Consider the following 19,340-nt stretch of genomic DNA (forward strand, 5'->3'; position numbering starts at 1 on the left):
TGTGGGAACTCTAGAATTTCCTTCTTTTTAAAGGCTGAATAATATTCCATTGAATGCACATACCATGTTTTGTTTATCCATTCTTCCATCGATGGACACTTCGGTTATTTCCACCTTTTGCCTCTTGTAAATAATGCCACCATGAACGTAAGTGTACAAACACTTCTTGATGCTGCTTTCAGTCCTTTGGGGTATAAAGGAATTGATGGATCATGTGATAATCCTATATTTAAGTATTTAGGAAGCACCATACAGTATTCCACAGTACCGTTTTACATTCCCACCAGTAATGCACAAGGGTTCCAGTTTCTCCACGTCCTTGCCAACAATTGCTGTTGTGTGTGTGTGTGTGTGTGTGTGTGTGTGTGTGTGTGTGTGTGTGTGTGTGTTGGTGGGGGAGGGGGGTAGTTGCCATCCTTATGAGTCTGTGTCTCATTATGGATTTGATGTCCATTTTCCTAATGATTAGTGATGTTGAACATCTTTTCATGTACTTTTTGGCCGTTTGTATATTGTTTGGAGAATTGTCTATTCAGGTCCTTTGTCCATTTTTAAATTAGTTGTTTTGTGTTTTTGAGTTTTTTGAGTTGATTTTTAAGGAGGCTGTTTCAGCACTCACCAATATAAGATGCCTGTTGATGGTAGGAAGTGGGAAAGACCATCACATAGCTCGATAAACAGCCCATTTTTAGTAACTTTTGTGGTAAAAAGCATACCATTGTCAGATAGCGAATGGGTTAGAAAGTGAAAAACGTGACACAGATTAGAGTGGTAAGGGCTGCAGTGGTGTGGCTAGCGTCAGCTGATTGGGTTGGAATTGTGATTCCATAAAAGTGTGTCAGTGATGAAGCACTGCTGTTAGTCTGAGGAGGGGTGGTGGTCAAAGGTCTCTCTGCCAGTGGCGAGAGATATGGCCTCTCTCACTGAGAGACAGATTGGTAGAGATTTCTCCTTCTCTTCCAGCTTTTACTTAAGAATAGCATTTTAAGTAGCAGGTAGAATTTTAGAGTTGTGTTCTTTCCAGGATGTAGGAAATACCAGTTTTCATGGTTTGAAGATTTCTTGCATAGGCATTAGTTTAACAGATGCCAGTTTGTCAGACTTCTCAATCTGACAGAGATACCACATCAGAGTGTTTCCCTACTTAAACCCCTGGCACTGGTGGGGCAGATGAACTCCATGAATGTCCTTGGTCACCATGGGCCATGACTTCCTTTGAGGCTGAGCTGCTGGTTTGCAGGAGTCACAGGGTTGCCTTTGCATCAGGAACACACAGTCCTTTATGCTGTCTTTATTCTGTGATGATCCCTGTGCTTCCACATCTGGTGTGTGATGGGTTGGTAGCAGCGATGGCAGCTGTGGCAGTGCAGGCTTGATCAGCAGCTTGTCTCCTGTTGGCCTCAGCAGACAGTGGGCCCTTATTGTGGGCATGTATATTAGTGATCCAAGGTCTGATCAGCACCTCATGGTTCCTAGTTGGATTCATTTCCCCTGCACCACAGATTTGTCTGCACAGGTTATGGCAAGTCTTTAAGAGGTTAGTGTGTAGCTTTCCAAGTAGCAGACATTAGAAATATAATGTTTATCAAGGGGAGTACTGGCCATATCTATTAGAACATCCTTGAGTTCTGCCCATGAAGTCCAGCAACCACCCATTTTTACTTCTGTGTAGCTGGCACTGAGGTTGAACAACACAATAGTCACTCTACACCATGGGGCTTCAGCTTAGTTGAATCATTAGTGTACCACACCCAGGAGTTTTAGGGGATCCTCTGTGAATTAAGAGCCTCATTGAACAAACAACAACTTTGGTTTAGGTGGCAGAATGGAAGATAAATTTTCCCTAAAGGGATAGCTGCCACTTTTCCATGTGAAGCCAGGATGTCACAGGGGCCAGGCTGGCTGCATTCTTGACTTCCAAACCCAAGGGGCATTTCCAGTGGAGATTGCTCCTCTTGGCAGAGGCTCCAGTCAGTAAAATCATGTGAGCACTGAAACTTGTACTTAAGAGGGTCATGAGGATTTTGTGGGGGCACTAAGCCTGCTAGTACTTTTCTACATGTGGCTCTTCCCAGTTGGCATAAGCCCCTCTGGCACTTAAAAGCATTCACCACGTAAGCATGTAAAGTATCAATGCCAATTATACATTCAGTGATGGACGCCACACACTGAGTTGGTCCCAAGAGCCTGACCCAATAGAACACATTAGCTTCTCTTCCCCAATGTGAACCTCACCCAAACCTCATAGCTGAAAGCCGCTACCCTGTCCCTCCACAGGAGGGGTATGAAGGTGAGGTGGGCTCCTATATATAGCAGAGTGATCAAGTCCCCATCCCCACCGCAGTGATCTTGCAAACCTGGGTATGTTTGGTCCTCAGTTCCCATCGGCGACCTGGAGAACTTGGCCCTACCCCTAATAATCTTTCTCTTTAAAGGATGTAGGGGAGGCTGAGAGAGAGCAGCTGTGCACCAGTAAACAAGGTGAATTTATTTCAGCTTTGAGCAGTGGTGTAGCTGCAAGCTGATCAAATAAACCTGCAGTATTTTTTGGCCCACCTAAAGCGCTGTGTTCTGTGGCAGGATCATCATTGCTGATATCTTCCATTTCTGTTGGGAACACCTTGGTTGAACAGCTACAGCCACATTACTTTTCAGTGGGGGCCGTGGATCTGTACCTTTCTTTGGCTGGCTTGGGCTTGATCTACACAGTGGTATCATTGTTTTGAGGTGTCCACCTAATGTGGGCTGTTTGTTGATCCATTGTCAAGGTAACAGCTCTTAAATTGTCAAGGTAACAGCTCTTAAATTCTTGCTTGATTTCAACAGAAGGACTAGGGAGTTTTCTAAAAGTTGGCATTGCTGACAGAATTTCTCTTGATTTCCTTGAGTGAGTTTCTCATCTTCCGGTGAATCACCTTCATCATCATTTAAAACTCAATTTAGAATGGAAGAGCCGGAAGACTAGGCTGTGCCCTTGGAATATTGTTAAGGGGAGTTTCCCAAAAAGGCCAGAGCTGTTTTAGAGCAGACAGGGCCCACTGCCAGAAAATGCTGAGGTCTTTTACTCATCTTGAAGGGATTGAAAGTTGAGAAGACAGACTGCAGGAAGGGGTGAACAGTAGGATAGGCAGCTGTTGCTGTTCTTCTTCAGCAAGTATTTTGTTCCCCCAAACCCCTCCCTGCCCCCCATCTCCCAAGCAAACTAACCAGAGTTCTAAAGGTTCTCCTTGTTCTGCCCACAGTAGTTATCCTTCTTTCTGCTCAGTATAGGTACATTTCTCCATCACACTGTCTGAAAGAACCTTATGTGCTCCCACCTCCCTCTGCCAGACACATCTTATTACTAGTCATTCACAGGGCAGAGCCGATGAACTTGATGGACAGCAGACAGTAATCATGGCATCATTCAGGCTGCTGTTTTTGAAATTCCTTCCTGGTACTCAGCCTGAAACTACCACTCCAGTTCAGCCTCATTAACAGGCAGTAAAGTAGAGGACCAGCCATTGCCTGGTTGGCTATACAATTTGGTCAGCATATTCACTCACGATACCCATGGACTTCTCTCAGTTCCTGTTAACTGTCCTTTCAGTGCATTTTTAGAAAGCTTTGTCTTTGTCAGCATTCCATCCTCATTACCCAAACTGTCAAACAAAAATTGTGAACGGTTTAAGATTTTACCCTTTGTGGAAGCTAACAAGTTAGCTGGCCATAATTCCACTGGTGCTAGTAGAAGACATGCGCCTCCTGGGTCAGAGACAAAGGATGTTATGGCAATAGTGGTAGCCAGAGTGTCAACACCTGTGTCAGATAACCAGCCCCAGTTTCTACAGGGTAGTGCAGAGAGCCAGGTTGATGCCTGCATACACAACTGGGTGCCTAGAGGAAAAGAACTCCCAGCTTAGGGGACCAGATTTTTTGTAATGGGCAGTAAGCCTTGCCCTTTGTCCTGGGGAGTGACATTATCGTTATTAGTGGACAGTAAATTGCCTTCTGCTCTTTGAGGAGACACTATATTTTCTAAGGCTGTCGAGTGTAAATATACAGAAGAGAATTCATGCCTTTTCTGACAAGATGTGCAAAAAGGCACATAACAGTAAACTTGTTTTTTTTCCATTGATACTTTCCCCCCTTATCGGTTCACTTCAGCCATCCTTGCATTTTCTCCCTGAGGCTGCTATAATTGCTTCCTGACTAGTCTCACTGCCAGTAGTCATCTATCTGTCCTCAACACCTGTGTCAGAGATTTGATGATGTCACTCAATTTAAATGTTACTGCTTTCTTACTACTATTAAGCACAAAGTTTAAATGGTTGAGTGGTTGTATAATTATTTCTCGTGTGCTGACTACTATCCAGTTTTAAAATGTTGGCAATTAAGTAAGGGAAAAAAAAAAACACCTTTTTTTAAAGCGATAAAGGCCAGTACTATGTAGGCTGTGGATGTATAGGCTGCACACTGCCAGATTGTAACCTCTGGTCTTATCTTTTTTTCCCTCTTACACTTTTTTTTTTGGCTGCACCTGTGGCATGTGGAAATTCCTGGGCTAGGGTTCGAACCTGCGCCATAGCAGCAACCTGAAGCACGGCAGTGTCAGTGCTGGATCCTTAACCCACTGTGCCACAGAAGAACTCTTTTTATACCTTTGTCTGAAACATGCTGTTCTTTTTGCCCTGAATAATTTCCAAATTTGCCTTTTGTATTTCTTTTCATCCTTTGTAACCTATTTATTCTATAAAGGCTTCTCAACTTAGTTGGATATCTTGCTCTGAACACCTATAACTTCAAATAAACTGTGCATGTGTCATTTTAGCATTTACTTCATCAAGTTGTAATTATCAAATTTTTTTTTTTCTCTGATCTGTATCCCCGCGAAACAAAGTGTGAGCTACATAGAGCAGGAGCCCTTCCCTTTCCACACACACCAGGTCTTTAGGAAAGAAAATTGCTTTCCTAAGAATCATTTTGGAAGCAATACCAGTAAATTAGTTGGTACTTTTAACAACCTTTAGATAGTCCATGTTTAGAGCTTCTAAGGTATTAATTTGGTTCATTTTGAAGGGGAAGATAAAGTGTTCGCTGGAAAATAGACAGGTGATGCACATTATATTTGGATATCAGATACATTATTTACTTTGCTAAATAATATTTTCTTGCTTTGTTCAAATTTAACACATAGACTGTGGACATTCATAAAGAGAAAGTGGCTCGAAGAGAGATTGGTATTTTGACAACAAATAAGAATACATCAAGAACTCACAAAATAATAGCACCTGCAAATATGGAGCGTCCTGTAAGGTATATTCGAAAACCTATCGACTACACAGTTCTGGATGATGTGGGTCATGGTGTCAAGGTAAGCATTTTTATAATGGCTTGCAATAATTTGCGTATCCAGTAGAAATTTGGTTAGGAAGTATTCTGATAAAGATGAGTTTCTTAAAGAATTAATAGATTGTCCTAGTAACTCATACTACAGTTTTCATAGAACATTTATTTGATATTAGTTATGTATTATTATACTAAATTTGGGTCAGAATTTTACCTGTGAAATAGGCTGTATTTCACAGGTAAAATGAAACTTGAAATGGCTCTTCATTAATTAAGCCATTTGAATCCTAGACTAATGTTATGAATTTGTATTATGAATGCCAAGTCTTGCTTTCACTACTGAATGAATATTTAAAAATAAAAAAATGTATATGCTTTCCAGAATTAGTTATAAAAATAGTTTATAAATACTTTTATTCATTTATTCCTAAATATGTTTGTATATTACTGCATCTCTTTGGATGGAATTTTAGCCACTTAGGAAAAATTAAAACAGTCGTATGTAATTTTGTTCTGTGCATCATTTGCCACTCTCCCACCCCCTGCCCCAACAGGCTTCTAGGAAAGAGGTTATTTGTCACCCATGTCCATTTCTTAGCATGGCAGAATTATCTACTCTTTTTTTTCTTTCTTCTTACGATTGCACCTGTGACCTGTGGAAGTTCCTTGGACAGAGATCAAATCCAAGCTGCAGCTATAACCTAAGCTATAGCTGTGGCAGTGCTGGATTCTTAACCCACTGTCCCAGGCCAGGGATTGAACCTGCACGACCATAGACATGACGGCAGATCTTTAACCTGTGCCAGTCCACCTCTTGAAGGATACCTGTAGCCTGTCAACTTTTAGTTGTTGATGCGTTATTTTGCTAGCATCTGGAATGACTGAATTTGTTAGCCATCTCTGGTCAGGATAAACTAGTCCTCTGAGATTTGGTAGTCCCTTTCCTAGAAGATCATTATTTGATTTTGTTTCTGGTCTCCAGAATATTTATAATAATTTTTTTTCTTGTCTTTTTTTTGTGTGTGTTTTTGAAGGCCGCAACCATGGCATATGGAGGTTCCCAGGCTAGGAGTCTAAGGAGCTGTTGCTACTGGCCTACACCAGAGCCACAGTAATGCTAGATCCAAGCTGCATCTGTGACGTACACCACAGCTCACAGCAACACTGGATCCTTAACCCACTGAGCAAGGCCAGGGATCGAACCTGCAACCTCATGGTTCCTAGTCAGATTTGTTTCCACTGTGCCATGACGGGAACTCCCATTTATAATAATTTTTTTTTCTTTTTTTGTCTTCTCTATGGCCGCACCTGTGGCACATGGAGATTCCCAGGCTAGGGGTCTAAGGAGCTCTAGCTGCTGGCCTACACCACAGCCACAGCAATGTGGGATCCAAGCCACTACTGCAACCCACACCACAGCTCATGGCAACACCAGATCTTTAACCCACTGAGCAAGGCCAGGGATCGAACCTGCAACCTCATGGTTCCTAGTCAGATTTGTTACTCACTGAGCCATGACGGGAACTCCATAATAATTTTTTAGAAGTCAGCTAGAATCCTGAAGTTTTTCATAGCTGGTTATTTGGTGCTAGTACTGGATTTGTTGTATTCTGAATTATCTGGGGTTCCCTATCAAGAGGGGAATATGGCTGACAACTTGGATCTTTATTCTGCCCTTCTCTGAGACTGTTGGAATGTCCCTTCACTGTCCTTCTTGAAAGTTGGAACACTTTGCAAATGTAGAGGAGGCTCCTGGTTGCTTGTATTTTTACCCACAAATGTGGCTAGGGTTGTCTAAAAGCTTACATTCAATCTTTTTTTTTTTTTTTTTTTTTTTTTTTGTCTTTTTGCCATTTCTAGGGCCACTCCCGCGGCATATGGAGTTCCCAGGCTAGGGGTCAAATTGGAGCTACAGCCACCGGCCCATGCCAGAACCACAGCAACGTGGGATCCGAGCTGCGTCTGCAACCTACACCACAGCTCACAGCAATGCCGGATCCTTAACCCACTGAGCAAGGGCAGGGACCGAACCCGCAACCTCATGGTTCCTAGTCGGATTTGCTAACCACTGCGCCATGACGGGAACTCCCTTAAATTCAATCTTAATTTAAGGTATACTTACCACACATGCACAACAGCATTCTCACTCACTCACTTCTTCCCCTTTTGCTTAATCTTGATTTTTTTTTTTTCCTACCAAAGCAGTACACACTCATTAAAAAAAAAAATTGTCACTGTCTTAGAAGTGAAGATCCTCTATTATTTCCCCGCTAATAATTGTATTCAACAGTTTGATACATAGTACTTGGCAGAGTATAAGATGAAATCAAATTTTATAAGGAAAATTTGGATGCGAAAATTTAACTGTCATTGTATATGTATAAAGGGAAGTAATGTATACTGAAAGTCTGCAGATTGTGGTCATTTTGGCACTTCACTTTTTGTAACATGGATACTTTAGACAGGTTTGTTTGTTTTTAGTTTTCTTTTTTTGTGGTAAAATATATGTAACATAAAATTTACCATTTAATCACTTAAAATGTACATATGGCATTAAGTACATTCACATTGTTGTATGGACTGTTTTGAAGTACATTTTTGACTGTAGGAAGCTGGGTGGTCTGTGAGAGCAGTGTACCTTAGCTTAATTATAGCTTGATTCACAACTTAGGAAAGATTTTCCATGTATGTCATTGTTTTCGAGCCTTGAAAAGATCACGTGATCTAGGAGTTCTTATGTTTTATTAGTGGAGACACTAAAGCTTTATAATAGACTTTCATACCTGTGGTTATGCAAAGCTTATGATCTACTTAGGGGCTGCAGATAGGAATCAAAGAGAGTTCCATTGTTTTCAACCTGAGATTTCAGGGAAAGGATAAAATGACTCATCCACAAATGTAAATGTTAAGCAAAAGAAGTGAGATCTTAAGGAAATAAAAAGCCTAGTTTTCAATGTATTGGGACATTTAAGTGGAAAAAAATTGTAGGTTGCTAACAGTTGTAATATTTCGAGCTGCAAGGTGTAGAGATCATTTTCTTCCATCACTCCCTAAGCTCAGCACGTCTGTATACATAAACACATGCTTAACTGAGGAAGCTGATCTCCTCAAGAGGTTAAAGGTTGCTCTAATGTGGAGAAGCAGAGTTCACCTAGCATTTTCATTCCCAATCAAATTCTCTTTTTATTCTTTCATTTGGGACCAGTTTATACTTGAATGCTATTTGTTTGGGTTTCTTAATCACTTGAAACAGCAAATGAGGGAGATGTGTGGTCATATTTAGAATATTTCTAAGTTTCTTTAGAGTAGTATTTAGTGTATAGTAATGCTATCACATTAATATAACTTATCTTCAAGGATAATAAGTTTATTCAAGTTTAATTTCTAAATCTAAGTGTAAAGTGTAGTGGCTCAGTAGGAGTCTAGACATTATTTAATCTAGATAAAAATGAGCCATATCATTCTAGATAAACATTAAAGAAAACCAAAGTTCTGGCACAGTTTCTAGAAATGAGGATGTATCTAAGTCAGTGTACTTCCCACTTTTGGATGATTTCCTTAGTGTTGCATTTATGGTCACTTGAAAAGTGATAGATTGGAGTTCCCGTTATGGCTTAGCAGAAACGAATCTGACTAGTATCCATGAGGATGAGGGTTTGATCTCTGGCCTTGCTAAGTGGGTTAAGGATCTGGTGTTGCTGTGAGCTGTGGTGTAGGTTGCAGACATGCCTTGGATCCCGAGTTGCTGTGGCCATAGGGTAGGCCAGCAGCCATAGCTCTGATTTGACCCCTAGCCTGGGAACTTCCATATGCCGTGGGTGCACCCCTAAAAAGACAAAGAAGAAAGAAAGAGAGAAAGAAAAATGATAGATCTGTATATTTAGAATGGCAGATGTTATAGGAAGAACTTCTAGACACTCCCCGCCCCAAATCCAGGAAAAGGTAGACTCTGCAACCTGAAGATGTTTTATTTTAGGTGGCCTGGTACAGTATGATGCTTAGGACACACTTTCGTTTGTGTAGGGTAGCCACCTTTCATAGAAGTAGCCTTTAGGGTCAAAGCAGATTTTCTTTATTTTGAATTATGGACAAACTTATTAGGAAGAAAATTTAGAACTAAAGCAACCTGTTCTTTGGCCTGTTCGGGATTTGGATTCATAAACTACACATGAGAGGGTTTCCAGACATTGTTTGCTTGTTCCTTAGTTAGAATCTGGCTAAGCTATTATTGTGTGTTGTAATTTTGTTTTTAAGCACTGAGGTACTAGGTCCTTTTCTTAATTTAGAAGCAACCTGTGATTTTGAATTTTAACATTTACAGTTTATCACTCTTTAAAATATTATGCTACCATTCAAATAATGAATACTCATACATGGGCATTCATTATCCCAATAGTCTTAGGTCTTATACACTGGTGTATTAAAGTATCATTAATGAGGTTTGGTGTTTGTGTTTAAGTCGGAGTTTGTTTGTTCTTAGTCATCAATGATTAAGTTAGATTAGTTTCATAGGATAAAATACTGACCTAGGAAATTATTGGATCTTTATAAAATTGGCATAATTAAGTAGTGATTTCCTTATAGATACATTATTGTGAAAAAATTTATGCTACCCATCAGTATTTTCCTACTGCTAATAGATATCTTTTCTTTACAAAATATTTAAGATGTGACTGGGTGTAAAAGCAACATGAATTGAATAATTGTAAATATAAGCCTGTCCTACCAGATATAAATTATCTAGAATTAATTTCTACTTTTTCCCCCCTTTTTTGCCAACCTAAAGTGGCTAAAAGCCAAGGTAAGAGATACTACTTATCATTTGATCCACAGTATTTCCTCTGTATCAGTAGAGGCTGCAGAGCCACTAAAATTTGAAAACTTTTCCTATGTCTGTCTGCTTTTCTCCCATAGGATTTTTGTAGATTAAATATACTCAAACTCAGTTCAAATCAGCAACATTTAGCTTGGATGTGTTAATATATCAAGGATATATTGACACCTGCATTTATGTAGGAACATTAATTTTGCTAACATTTATTGCTTTGCTCATTTTTTTGATAGTTGCCTTGCATTTATTGACTTACAATTAGGAGGTTTCCCAGACATTATATGTGACTTTGGTATTGAGATGTTGGGATAGAGATGGTTTTTCTGATGAATATTTTAGCAAACTGACATTGAGATCTGTAGTTTATATTCATGTACACATTTCAAAAATTTCAGGAAACCCAGTGTTTGAATTGTAGATAAGTTAGATCTCAGTGAACATGTTTAATAATAAAATAATGTATAAAATTGAATACTCTTACCTGTATTTTATAGTAAATTGGTACGAATGGCAAAAATAATAAAGCCAAGTGCAAGTGATACCTTGACTTTTTAAAATGTAGTACCAAAGTCTGTTATTAAAACTGTCTGGGAATCCTTATTTCACACTCTGATATTTAAAAAAGAATAATACATGGTGTCAAAACACCAAGAGAACAATTTGATATAAAAATAAAGCTTTTCTTTCCATATTGTAGCATGGAAATAACCAGCCTGCAAGAACTGGCACACTGTCGAGAACAAATCCTCCTACTCAGAAACCACCGAGTCCTCCCATGTCAGGCCGGGGAACGCTGGGGTAAGAATTCAGCTATATCTTAGAGGAGAATCTGTGTGCTAAAGGAAGAGATGTTGCTGTGGCTTCTGCACACCTGTGGATCCTCGTGAGGGGACCCTCTCTGTATGCTACTGCCTCTCACAGATTCACTTTGGTTCTCATTTCCTTGAACAGAGTCCAAAATGAATCCATCTGTTCTGTAAAATTCTCCAAGGAACTGTACCAGAAAAGTTCTTTTGTTTGTGTATAAATGTGCATTATTTATTTGTCATTGTCTAATTGATTAAAAAAATGCATGTAAATCTGACTTAGGTTTATTTAAAATGAAATGTCCAGAGAGTTCCATCTCTGGTGTCCTCACGTGTATTTGCAATATTTATATTATAGAACTTTGAATAAGTGTTCTATTTTGTGTAGTTTGGTTTGGTAGCCTGCAGTTCTGTTTCCCTTTTTTTGTTTCACCTGAGACTTGGGGAACTCTTGGAGTACTTCTACCTGTGTTTCTACTGTTAATCTTAGGGCCTTTCATACTAGAGGAGCTTTGTGAGAAGGCCAGTGGAGACGTAGAAAAGATAACAGTCTGTGACTTCTTCCTTCCTAATTCTCAATACAATACAAATATTGAATACTTGGTAGCGCATTTATTAAAGATTATTCGCCTTATTATACAAAATTAGACTGTTTTTGGTGGAGGGCTGGGGAATCATTATTTTATAGAATGGGGATTGGCAGTCAGCTTTTTTGCAGGATCTTAGTTTCTGTTTTCTGTTTCATTCTGTAAACCCCTTGCCTATTATTAAAAAAATGAAGTTATTAAATATAAAAGTTAAAATCATTTATAGAGAATGGTGTCACATCTTGGATCAGAATGTACTTGTCCATGTATTTTCATGTTGATGTAGGGCTAAATTGCAGAGGAGATTATTTAGCTTCTGTAATACTCAAGGGCAATGGCTTGTGGGTTACTGAAGTGGGAATAATATATATTTCAAAGTTTGATACTGCTGAGCATTTAGAAAATTATAACCATTATTTTTAGAAATAACATTAGAACTTTTAAATTACCCCTTCCAATGGTTTTCCTAAGAAAAGGAAACAAATTTTAATTTCTCTGTTAAAGTAACAAAATTCATACACCCCCTTTAAAACATTTTTTTAGGAAGTAAACTTTATTATTAAAAAACTTGTTCTACTTACTTATAAAGGGACAGTCACAAATTTGGGGGAAAATACCATTTTATCTTCCTTATTCATTTCTCTGTTATGCTTTTGTAGACGAAACACTCCTTACAAAACCCTGGAACCTGTTAAACCTCCAACAGTTCCTAATGACTACATGACCAGTCCTGCTAGGCTCGGAAGTCAGCATAGTCCAGGCAGGACAGCTTCTTTAAATCAGAGACCAAGGACGCACAGGTAAATTTGCAGGTTGAGCCTTTGAAATCTGAGAACGTGCATTATTGACTGGTGACAAACTCTGTAAAGTTGCTAGTAATGGTGAAGTGCTTGCTACTGTAGTGTTACTATAGAATGTAAAAATTAAGGGGAATAATATTGCATATGTTCTTGTACATTTGTGTCATCACTTGTGTTTTATAGATTTTGTAGTATCTGTACCGCTAGCAGATTGCTGGTATTTCCTCCTTCTAACAGAGGTACAAATACATATTTGGATCAAGGCTAAAGAATGTTTTAAAACAGTGTTTTAGAAAAGATCAAGATAACCACTCAGATTTTTTGAATAAAAGATTAAATATCACAAATTATATATTATTTAAACTCAAAGAGAATGGAGGAAACAAGACTTAGTTTGAATCTGAGAAAGAATTTCTAAAGAGAGTTGATGTACTAGAATATGTTATTGTATAAATTGTTTAAAAAAAATTCTAGAAATCAAACACCCAGTGGATTTTTAAAAACTTGGTTATGGCGCATAACATACATTCAGGAAAGTACATAACTTTATTAAGTGTAATATCTTGGAGTTCCCTAGTGGCCTAGAGGCTAGGGGCTCAATGTTGTCACTGCTGTGGTTTGGGTTTGATCCCTGGCCCAGGAACTTCTGCACGCTGTGGGTGTGGCCAAAAAATAAAACAACTTGATGTATCAATACAAATTGAACATACATAACTATCCCCCAGATCAGAAAATGGAACATAACCAGCAACGGAGAGATTCCCTCTCAAGCCCTTTTCCAGAATATTGCCTCTACCTTCCTGCCTTCAAAAGTACCCGCTTTATTTTGGGGTATTTTCATAAAGCCAGACAAATTTATTGTATAGCTTAATTTGTTTTATTCTTTGGTTTTACTTCTCACTTAATAACTTGGGCACAGAATATCTCTTTACCTTGACTTTTAAGTTGGTTTTATTAGAGATGCAACTTGGCAAAATCATTTTGGGGACTTCTGTTACATGTGGTATATCAAGCTTTTAGTTGCTATGTAGTTGTTATTTGTTGTTAATTGCTCCTGTTAGTAAATGTCATACTAATATCTGTAGTTACAGTATCAGGATAAGTTAAATGAGGACCAAAAATTCTTTTAATATTTGTTACTAAATTATTATATGGTTTTTCTTTATGGTGGATGTAGTGATAGTTTAATCATATTAAATACCAGTTGTTAAGATTTACTTCATTAGATACAAGGGATTTACCAATGAGATATAGTTCTATTTTTTTCAGGAGCTCATTCTGTTGGAACAGAGATTGATAAACTTTTTTTGTAAAGGGCCAGATTGTCAATATTTTAGGATTTGTGATCCATATGGCATCTCTGCAGTTATTCAGCTCTGTCATTGTAGCATGAGAGCAGCCACTGACAGCACATAAATGAATGAGCATGGCTGTATTTCTGTAAAACTTTATATATGGCACTGAAATTTGAATTTCATATAGTTTTAATGTCATATATATTATATCTTTTAAATTTTTTTCAACTATTTAAAATGTAAAAAAAAAAAATGTTGTTAGCTCACCCATTGTAAAGATTAGATCATGGGCCATACATGGCCTATGGGCTGTAAACTTGCCAACCTCCATGTTAGAAAAAGTTACATAAGCCAGAAATTGTATAAGAGCATAAGTGCAAAAATACTCATTTGTCTATGATGCAGTTGTGGCATACAGCAGAGTTTTAGCCAGCTTAAGGTAGTAGGAAAACCTTCAGATCAAAGCTATTTTTGTTTTATAAGTAGCTTTTCCCCCTTCTATTAATATGTGATAATGTAATTATAGAATATGATCATATTGGAGAAAAAATTTATCTAGGCAGAGCAGATCTTTGCACTTTTGGTTTTCTGGCTCTATTGAGCCAATAATACTGATTTAAAAAATATAATAATGGCGCTTAAAGCTAAACATGTTCATATGTACATTTGCATACACATACATGTGCATGCACAGATTGCTAAAACTCAGTGCGAGGTTGTATATGAAGGGACAGAAAATTGTACAAGTTAGAATAGTAGAGAATTGGAGTATAACAGTATTAGCTGTTCTAGAATGTTCTTTGCTGAAACTTCATTATTGTCTTTTTTGGGTCATTTGCTTATTTTTCCAAAAATTTCCCTGTATTATTGCCATTCTTTGAGATGAGTGGAGGTTTATATACCAATTTCAGACTAAAATTGGTTGTCATATTAACTTCCATAGCATCTTCTGGTGGCTTCCATCACACTTTTTTAATGTCTGTTTTCCCATTCTCAACTAGGAGCTCCAAGGCAGTGTAGTTCATGTCTGCTTTGTTCACTGATCTTTTTAATGAGGTTTTAAATACTTGTACTATGATTATATTGGACATTCATTTCTCAATGATTTCTTTTGATACTTCTGAGTACTTAGATGATTGTGCTGATTTCCTGTAGATGGAGAAGTAGAGTGAAACACAGAAACCACTTCTCCTTTAGGGTTAAAATTCGTATTGAACAGTTAAAAAATTTATATGCGTGCGGGTGTGTGTATAGACACACACCTGCACACATATTCACACAAAGGCAGACATGTACACTTATACATCATGAAAAGAGTATTTAGTGACCTTGAGTTGTTTTTGGGGGGAGAGGGGATAAATCTCTAGAATCGTTTTCATGAAGATTCTCTTTGCAGTGGAAGCAGTGGAGGCAGTGGAAGCCGAGAAAACAGTGGCAGCAGCAGTATTGGCATTCCCATTGCCGTGCCTACACCTTCACCACCTACTATTGGACCAGGTATATTCTCTACTAATATGTGGTAGCATTTATGAGCTTTATTTTAGAAGCCTAAAACAATTTAGTTATATTAGCTTAAAAGTATTCATTAAGTTTATGCAATTGTTAGAATGAAAACCAACAAATTAAAAAACAATTTTTCGGTTTTCCTGGAGTCTTTAGTGTTTTACAGCAATTTCTCCTTACTCATTAAAAAAAGCATATTAAATAGCTTTATTGAGTAATTTTTTTGGCCATTTCTTTTAGAAATACTTACCTTGGGCACTAGTCAAGAATGATATTATTTCAAGAGCAAAGCAATGTTGTTGATAATTCAATGAAATGATCAGTGTCTTTTATATGAATTATGAGTCATTGAGTATTGATTATGCTTTTTAGGCTAGTTTATCAACTATGGTGTTTGTTGGTTCTATGACTTTGCTACATTTGTATATGATATATTTAATACATATTTCAGAAAAATGCCGTGAATATAAAATTGATTAAACTAGGAAAAGCACTTTTACTTATATAAAACTTTTAAGATTGCAGAGTATAAAATTGGTCCCTTGATTTTTTTTTAAATTTTTTTTTTTCTTAGTAAATTGAAAGGATCTGTATGGTTTAAAAATAGACATTTTAAAAGTAGGTTTGATAATCAGAACTGTTAGGGAAAAAGTCTTAGGTTCTCAAGGATGTTGTTGAAAAAGGAGAAAAAGCTACTTATAAAAACAAGCATATTTTGTCATTAATGCAAGTGTGAACTCAATGGCCTTTTTACCTAGTGAAATTCTTATTCATTTGAACATGCTCTCTTTTTTTCTTCTTTCCAAAACATTGTACTTTCTTACTGTTTCAGAATGATTAGTTCTCTTTCTTGCACTCTGACCTGAATTATAAACTATTTCGTTAGAAAACATTTCTGTCCCTCCTCCTTCTGGAGCTCCACCAGCACTTCCTCTTCCACCACTTCTCCCAGTGAGCACTGTGATAGGTGAGACTGCATAACCATTGGAGTGATTGAACTCACTTTGCATAATTCACAGTAAACTCCTCTGTTAGACTGTTGGTTTTTATAGTTATTAGGTTGTAGGTGGTAATACAAAGTTTAAAGCATTAAATCTAATTCAGCACTAATTTCTTCTGGTGAAAGGCCTCTGAAGTTACACAGAAACGTCTCTGTGATGTCAAATGCTTCTATACCTAGTTTATAACCAATTTAATGTGGTTTACATTTGTTTTGGTTAGATTTTTCTAGGAGAATTATAGCAGTGATTGTTCAAAAAAAATTTTTTTATTAATAATGCAATAATGCCATTTTTAAAAAGTGAAACTTGATTTGGAACTCCCTGGTACATACAGCAGTCAAGGTAGTTGTGTGAACGTGAGGGACAGGAGGAAGAAAAATGAAAAAGAAAATGATGTAATATGTGATTGCTCTGAGGCTTTCCTATGGATCTACAGTTGAAAAACTCTGATACAACCCAGTACTTATGGCATCTGAAGATGACATAAAAATTTTTTTTTCAATAAAATACATTTAAATTGTCCCCAAGAAATTCCAAATATAGACTCAGTATAAAACCATTCAGCCTAGAAATGCATGATAGCATTTGGATAGAAATGGATAGGGTTGTTTCAGATAATAAGAGCTGAGTTTCAGCTTAGGTGAAATAAAGTCATCTAGCACCTTGTTTTCAAAACATTGGCACATACACTCAGAGGAAAAGGAGGAAAAGGGAGTAATAAAAAAAAGGCCCTAGTAATAGAAATTGTTGGCAGAAATTCCACGTGAAAAGAAGATGCCCTCAATGTAATTAATAATCAGGAAAATGAAAATAAAAACTACAAGATGCTATTTTATATCAACCAGACATGTGAAAATGTAGAAGTCCACCAGCACCAGATGTTGATGAGGATGTACAGTAACAGAAAAGTATGTTGCTGGTGGGAATTTACTACTTGATACACTCACTTTAGAAAATAATTTGTTACCTAGTCAAGTTGAACCAGGTTTCTATCGTATATTTATTAATTTCATTTCTAGGTATTTACCCTAGAGTACCGGTTCTCAAAATATGGTTATGGAACTCTTCCTGGGTGTTGCCAAGATCTTTTCATGGAGTTTTTGTAGTCAGAACTATATCCATAATAGTACTTAGACTTCTTTGCCTCTTTCATTTTGCATTCTGGTACAAACAGTGGAATTTTCCAGAGACAACATAACGTATGATATCATTTTTGAAAGCTAATGGGATGTGTTTGTGTAGTCATGTGTTTTTTTGGTTTTGTTTTTGTTTTTTAGCACTGCATTCGTGTGGCATATGGAAGTTCCCAGACAAGGGGTTTAATAGGAGTTGCAGCTGCCAGCCTACACCACAGCAAGGAGGGATTTGAGCCACATCTGCTGTGACCTACACCACAGCTCATGGCTATGCTGGATCCTTAACCCATTGAGCAAGGCCAGGAAGCAAACCTGCATTCTCAAGGATCCTAGTTGGGTTCTTTGCTGTTGAGCCATGGTGGGAACTCCCTTAATGTGTTTTAAAGATAAATCCGTTTTAATTTCTTTTTTTTTTGGCTTTTTAGGTCTGTACCCATGGCATATGGAAGTTCCCAGACTAGGGGTCGAATCGGAGCTACAGCTGCTGCCCTACGCCACTGCCACAGCAATGCCAGATCCAAGCCACATCAGCAACCTACTCCACAGCTCACAGCAACACTGGATCCTTAACCCACTGAGCGAGGCCAGCGATCAAACCCGTGTCCTCATGGATACTAGTTGGATTCATTTCCACTGTGCCATGATGGAACTCGAATCGGTTTTTTTTTTTTTTTTTTTCTTTTTTCTTTTTAGGGCTGTACCTGCAGCCTATGGAAGTTCCCAGGCTAGGGGTCAAATCAGAGCTGCAGCTGCCGGCCTACACCAGAGCTACAGGAACACCAGATCTAAGCTGGGTCTGTGACCTGCATCGCAGCTCACGGCAATACCAGATCCTTAACCCACTGAGTGAGGCCAGGAATTGAACCTGCGTCCTCATGGATACTAGTCAGATTTGTTTCTGCTGAGCCACAATGGGAACTCCTCCAGTTTTAATTTCTAATACGGTAATTACTATCACTATAACCTACCTCAACAAAGTTTCTTGAGGGTCTCCAATTTTAGAGTGGATCCTAAGACCATAAAGTTTAAAAACCACTATTCTAGAACAGTGGTTCTTGGGGTATGTTTTCCAGACCAACAGGATCATCATTTTGGGGGAATGATGGTTAGGAATGTAAATTCTCAGGTCCCATTCGAATCCTACTCATTCCGAAACTCTGAGATTGGAGCCCAGCAATCTGTATTATAACCAGCCCTCAAGATGAAATTCTGATCAGTGCTGAAGTTTGAGAACCACTGTTCTAGAGAAACTTAGGAACCATATTTAGGAATGTTCATAGTAGTGGTATTATTAATAGCAAAAATGTGGGTGCAACTCAGATGTCTAATAACAGTGGAATAGGTGAATAATTGTGGCATGTTCACATACATGCAAATAAAGTAATAAAAATGAATATGATATATTGGTATGCTTATTAGCATAAATGAATCTTAGAAATAATATCAGTGGAAAACAGCAAGCCAACAGAATGCATAATCATTCCATTATGAAAGTTTATAAATTTGCAAAATCTTTCTGTGTATTGTTTAAGGTGGCAATTATCTATGATTTAAAAATAAAAAAAAAGGATCCATAGTGAAGAAAGAGAATGTTTAACACATAGAGTTGGTAATTATGTTGTATATATCAATCACACATCCTTTAGTATAACTTAGTACATAATAAAGTATTAAAATCTACAATAGGCATAGTTTAGAACTACTATACTATATAATAGGCATAGTTTAGAACTACTACTACTATACTGTTCAGTTTTTTAAAAATTTTATTTAAAATTTTTTTATGTGCACATCTGCAGCATATGGAAGTTCCTGGGCCAGGGCTTGAATCTGAGGTACAGCTGTAACCTGCACTGTAGCTGCAGCAATGCCGGATCCTTTAACTCGCTGTGCTGGGCTGAGGATAAAACCTGTGTGCCTCCATAGAGAGCCAAGCTGCTGTAGTCAGATTCTTAATCCACTGGGCCACAGCAGGAACTCCCAATTTTGGTTTTAAATCATCAAGAAAATTAACTTGGCTTTTATCCACCTTTTATACAAGTGAAAGGAATAT

General features: G+C 37.8%; 1 protein-coding gene across 15 annotated transcripts in view; it reads left to right on the forward strand.

The window, feature by feature from the left end:
* The window catches only part of ABI1 (abl interactor 1), a 128,815-nt gene that overhangs the window by 92,121 nt on the left and 17,354 nt on the right, over positions 1–19,340 (forward strand). For 5 of the 15 annotated variants that reach the window (NM_001444356.1, NM_001444359.1, NM_001444357.1 and 2 more), the window contains 5 exon segments: positions 5,177–5,353; positions 10,115–10,129; positions 10,857–10,957; positions 12,212–12,352; positions 15,044–15,144. In NM_001444356.1, the coding sequence (NP_001431285.1) occupies positions 5,177–5,353; positions 10,115–10,129; positions 10,857–10,957; positions 12,212–12,352; positions 15,044–15,144 (535 nt within the window). 15 annotated transcript variants of the gene reach the window in all.

The sequence above is a fragment of the Sus scrofa genome, chromosome 10 (genome assembly GCF_054392235.1).
Source record: "Sus scrofa isolate SSC_HxYL_T2T_F1_AM1 chromosome 10, Sscrofa_HxYL_maternal_Yorkshire_Landrace_v2.0, whole genome shotgun sequence".
Taxonomy (NCBI): Eukaryota; Metazoa; Chordata; class Mammalia; order Artiodactyla; family Suidae; genus Sus; species Sus scrofa.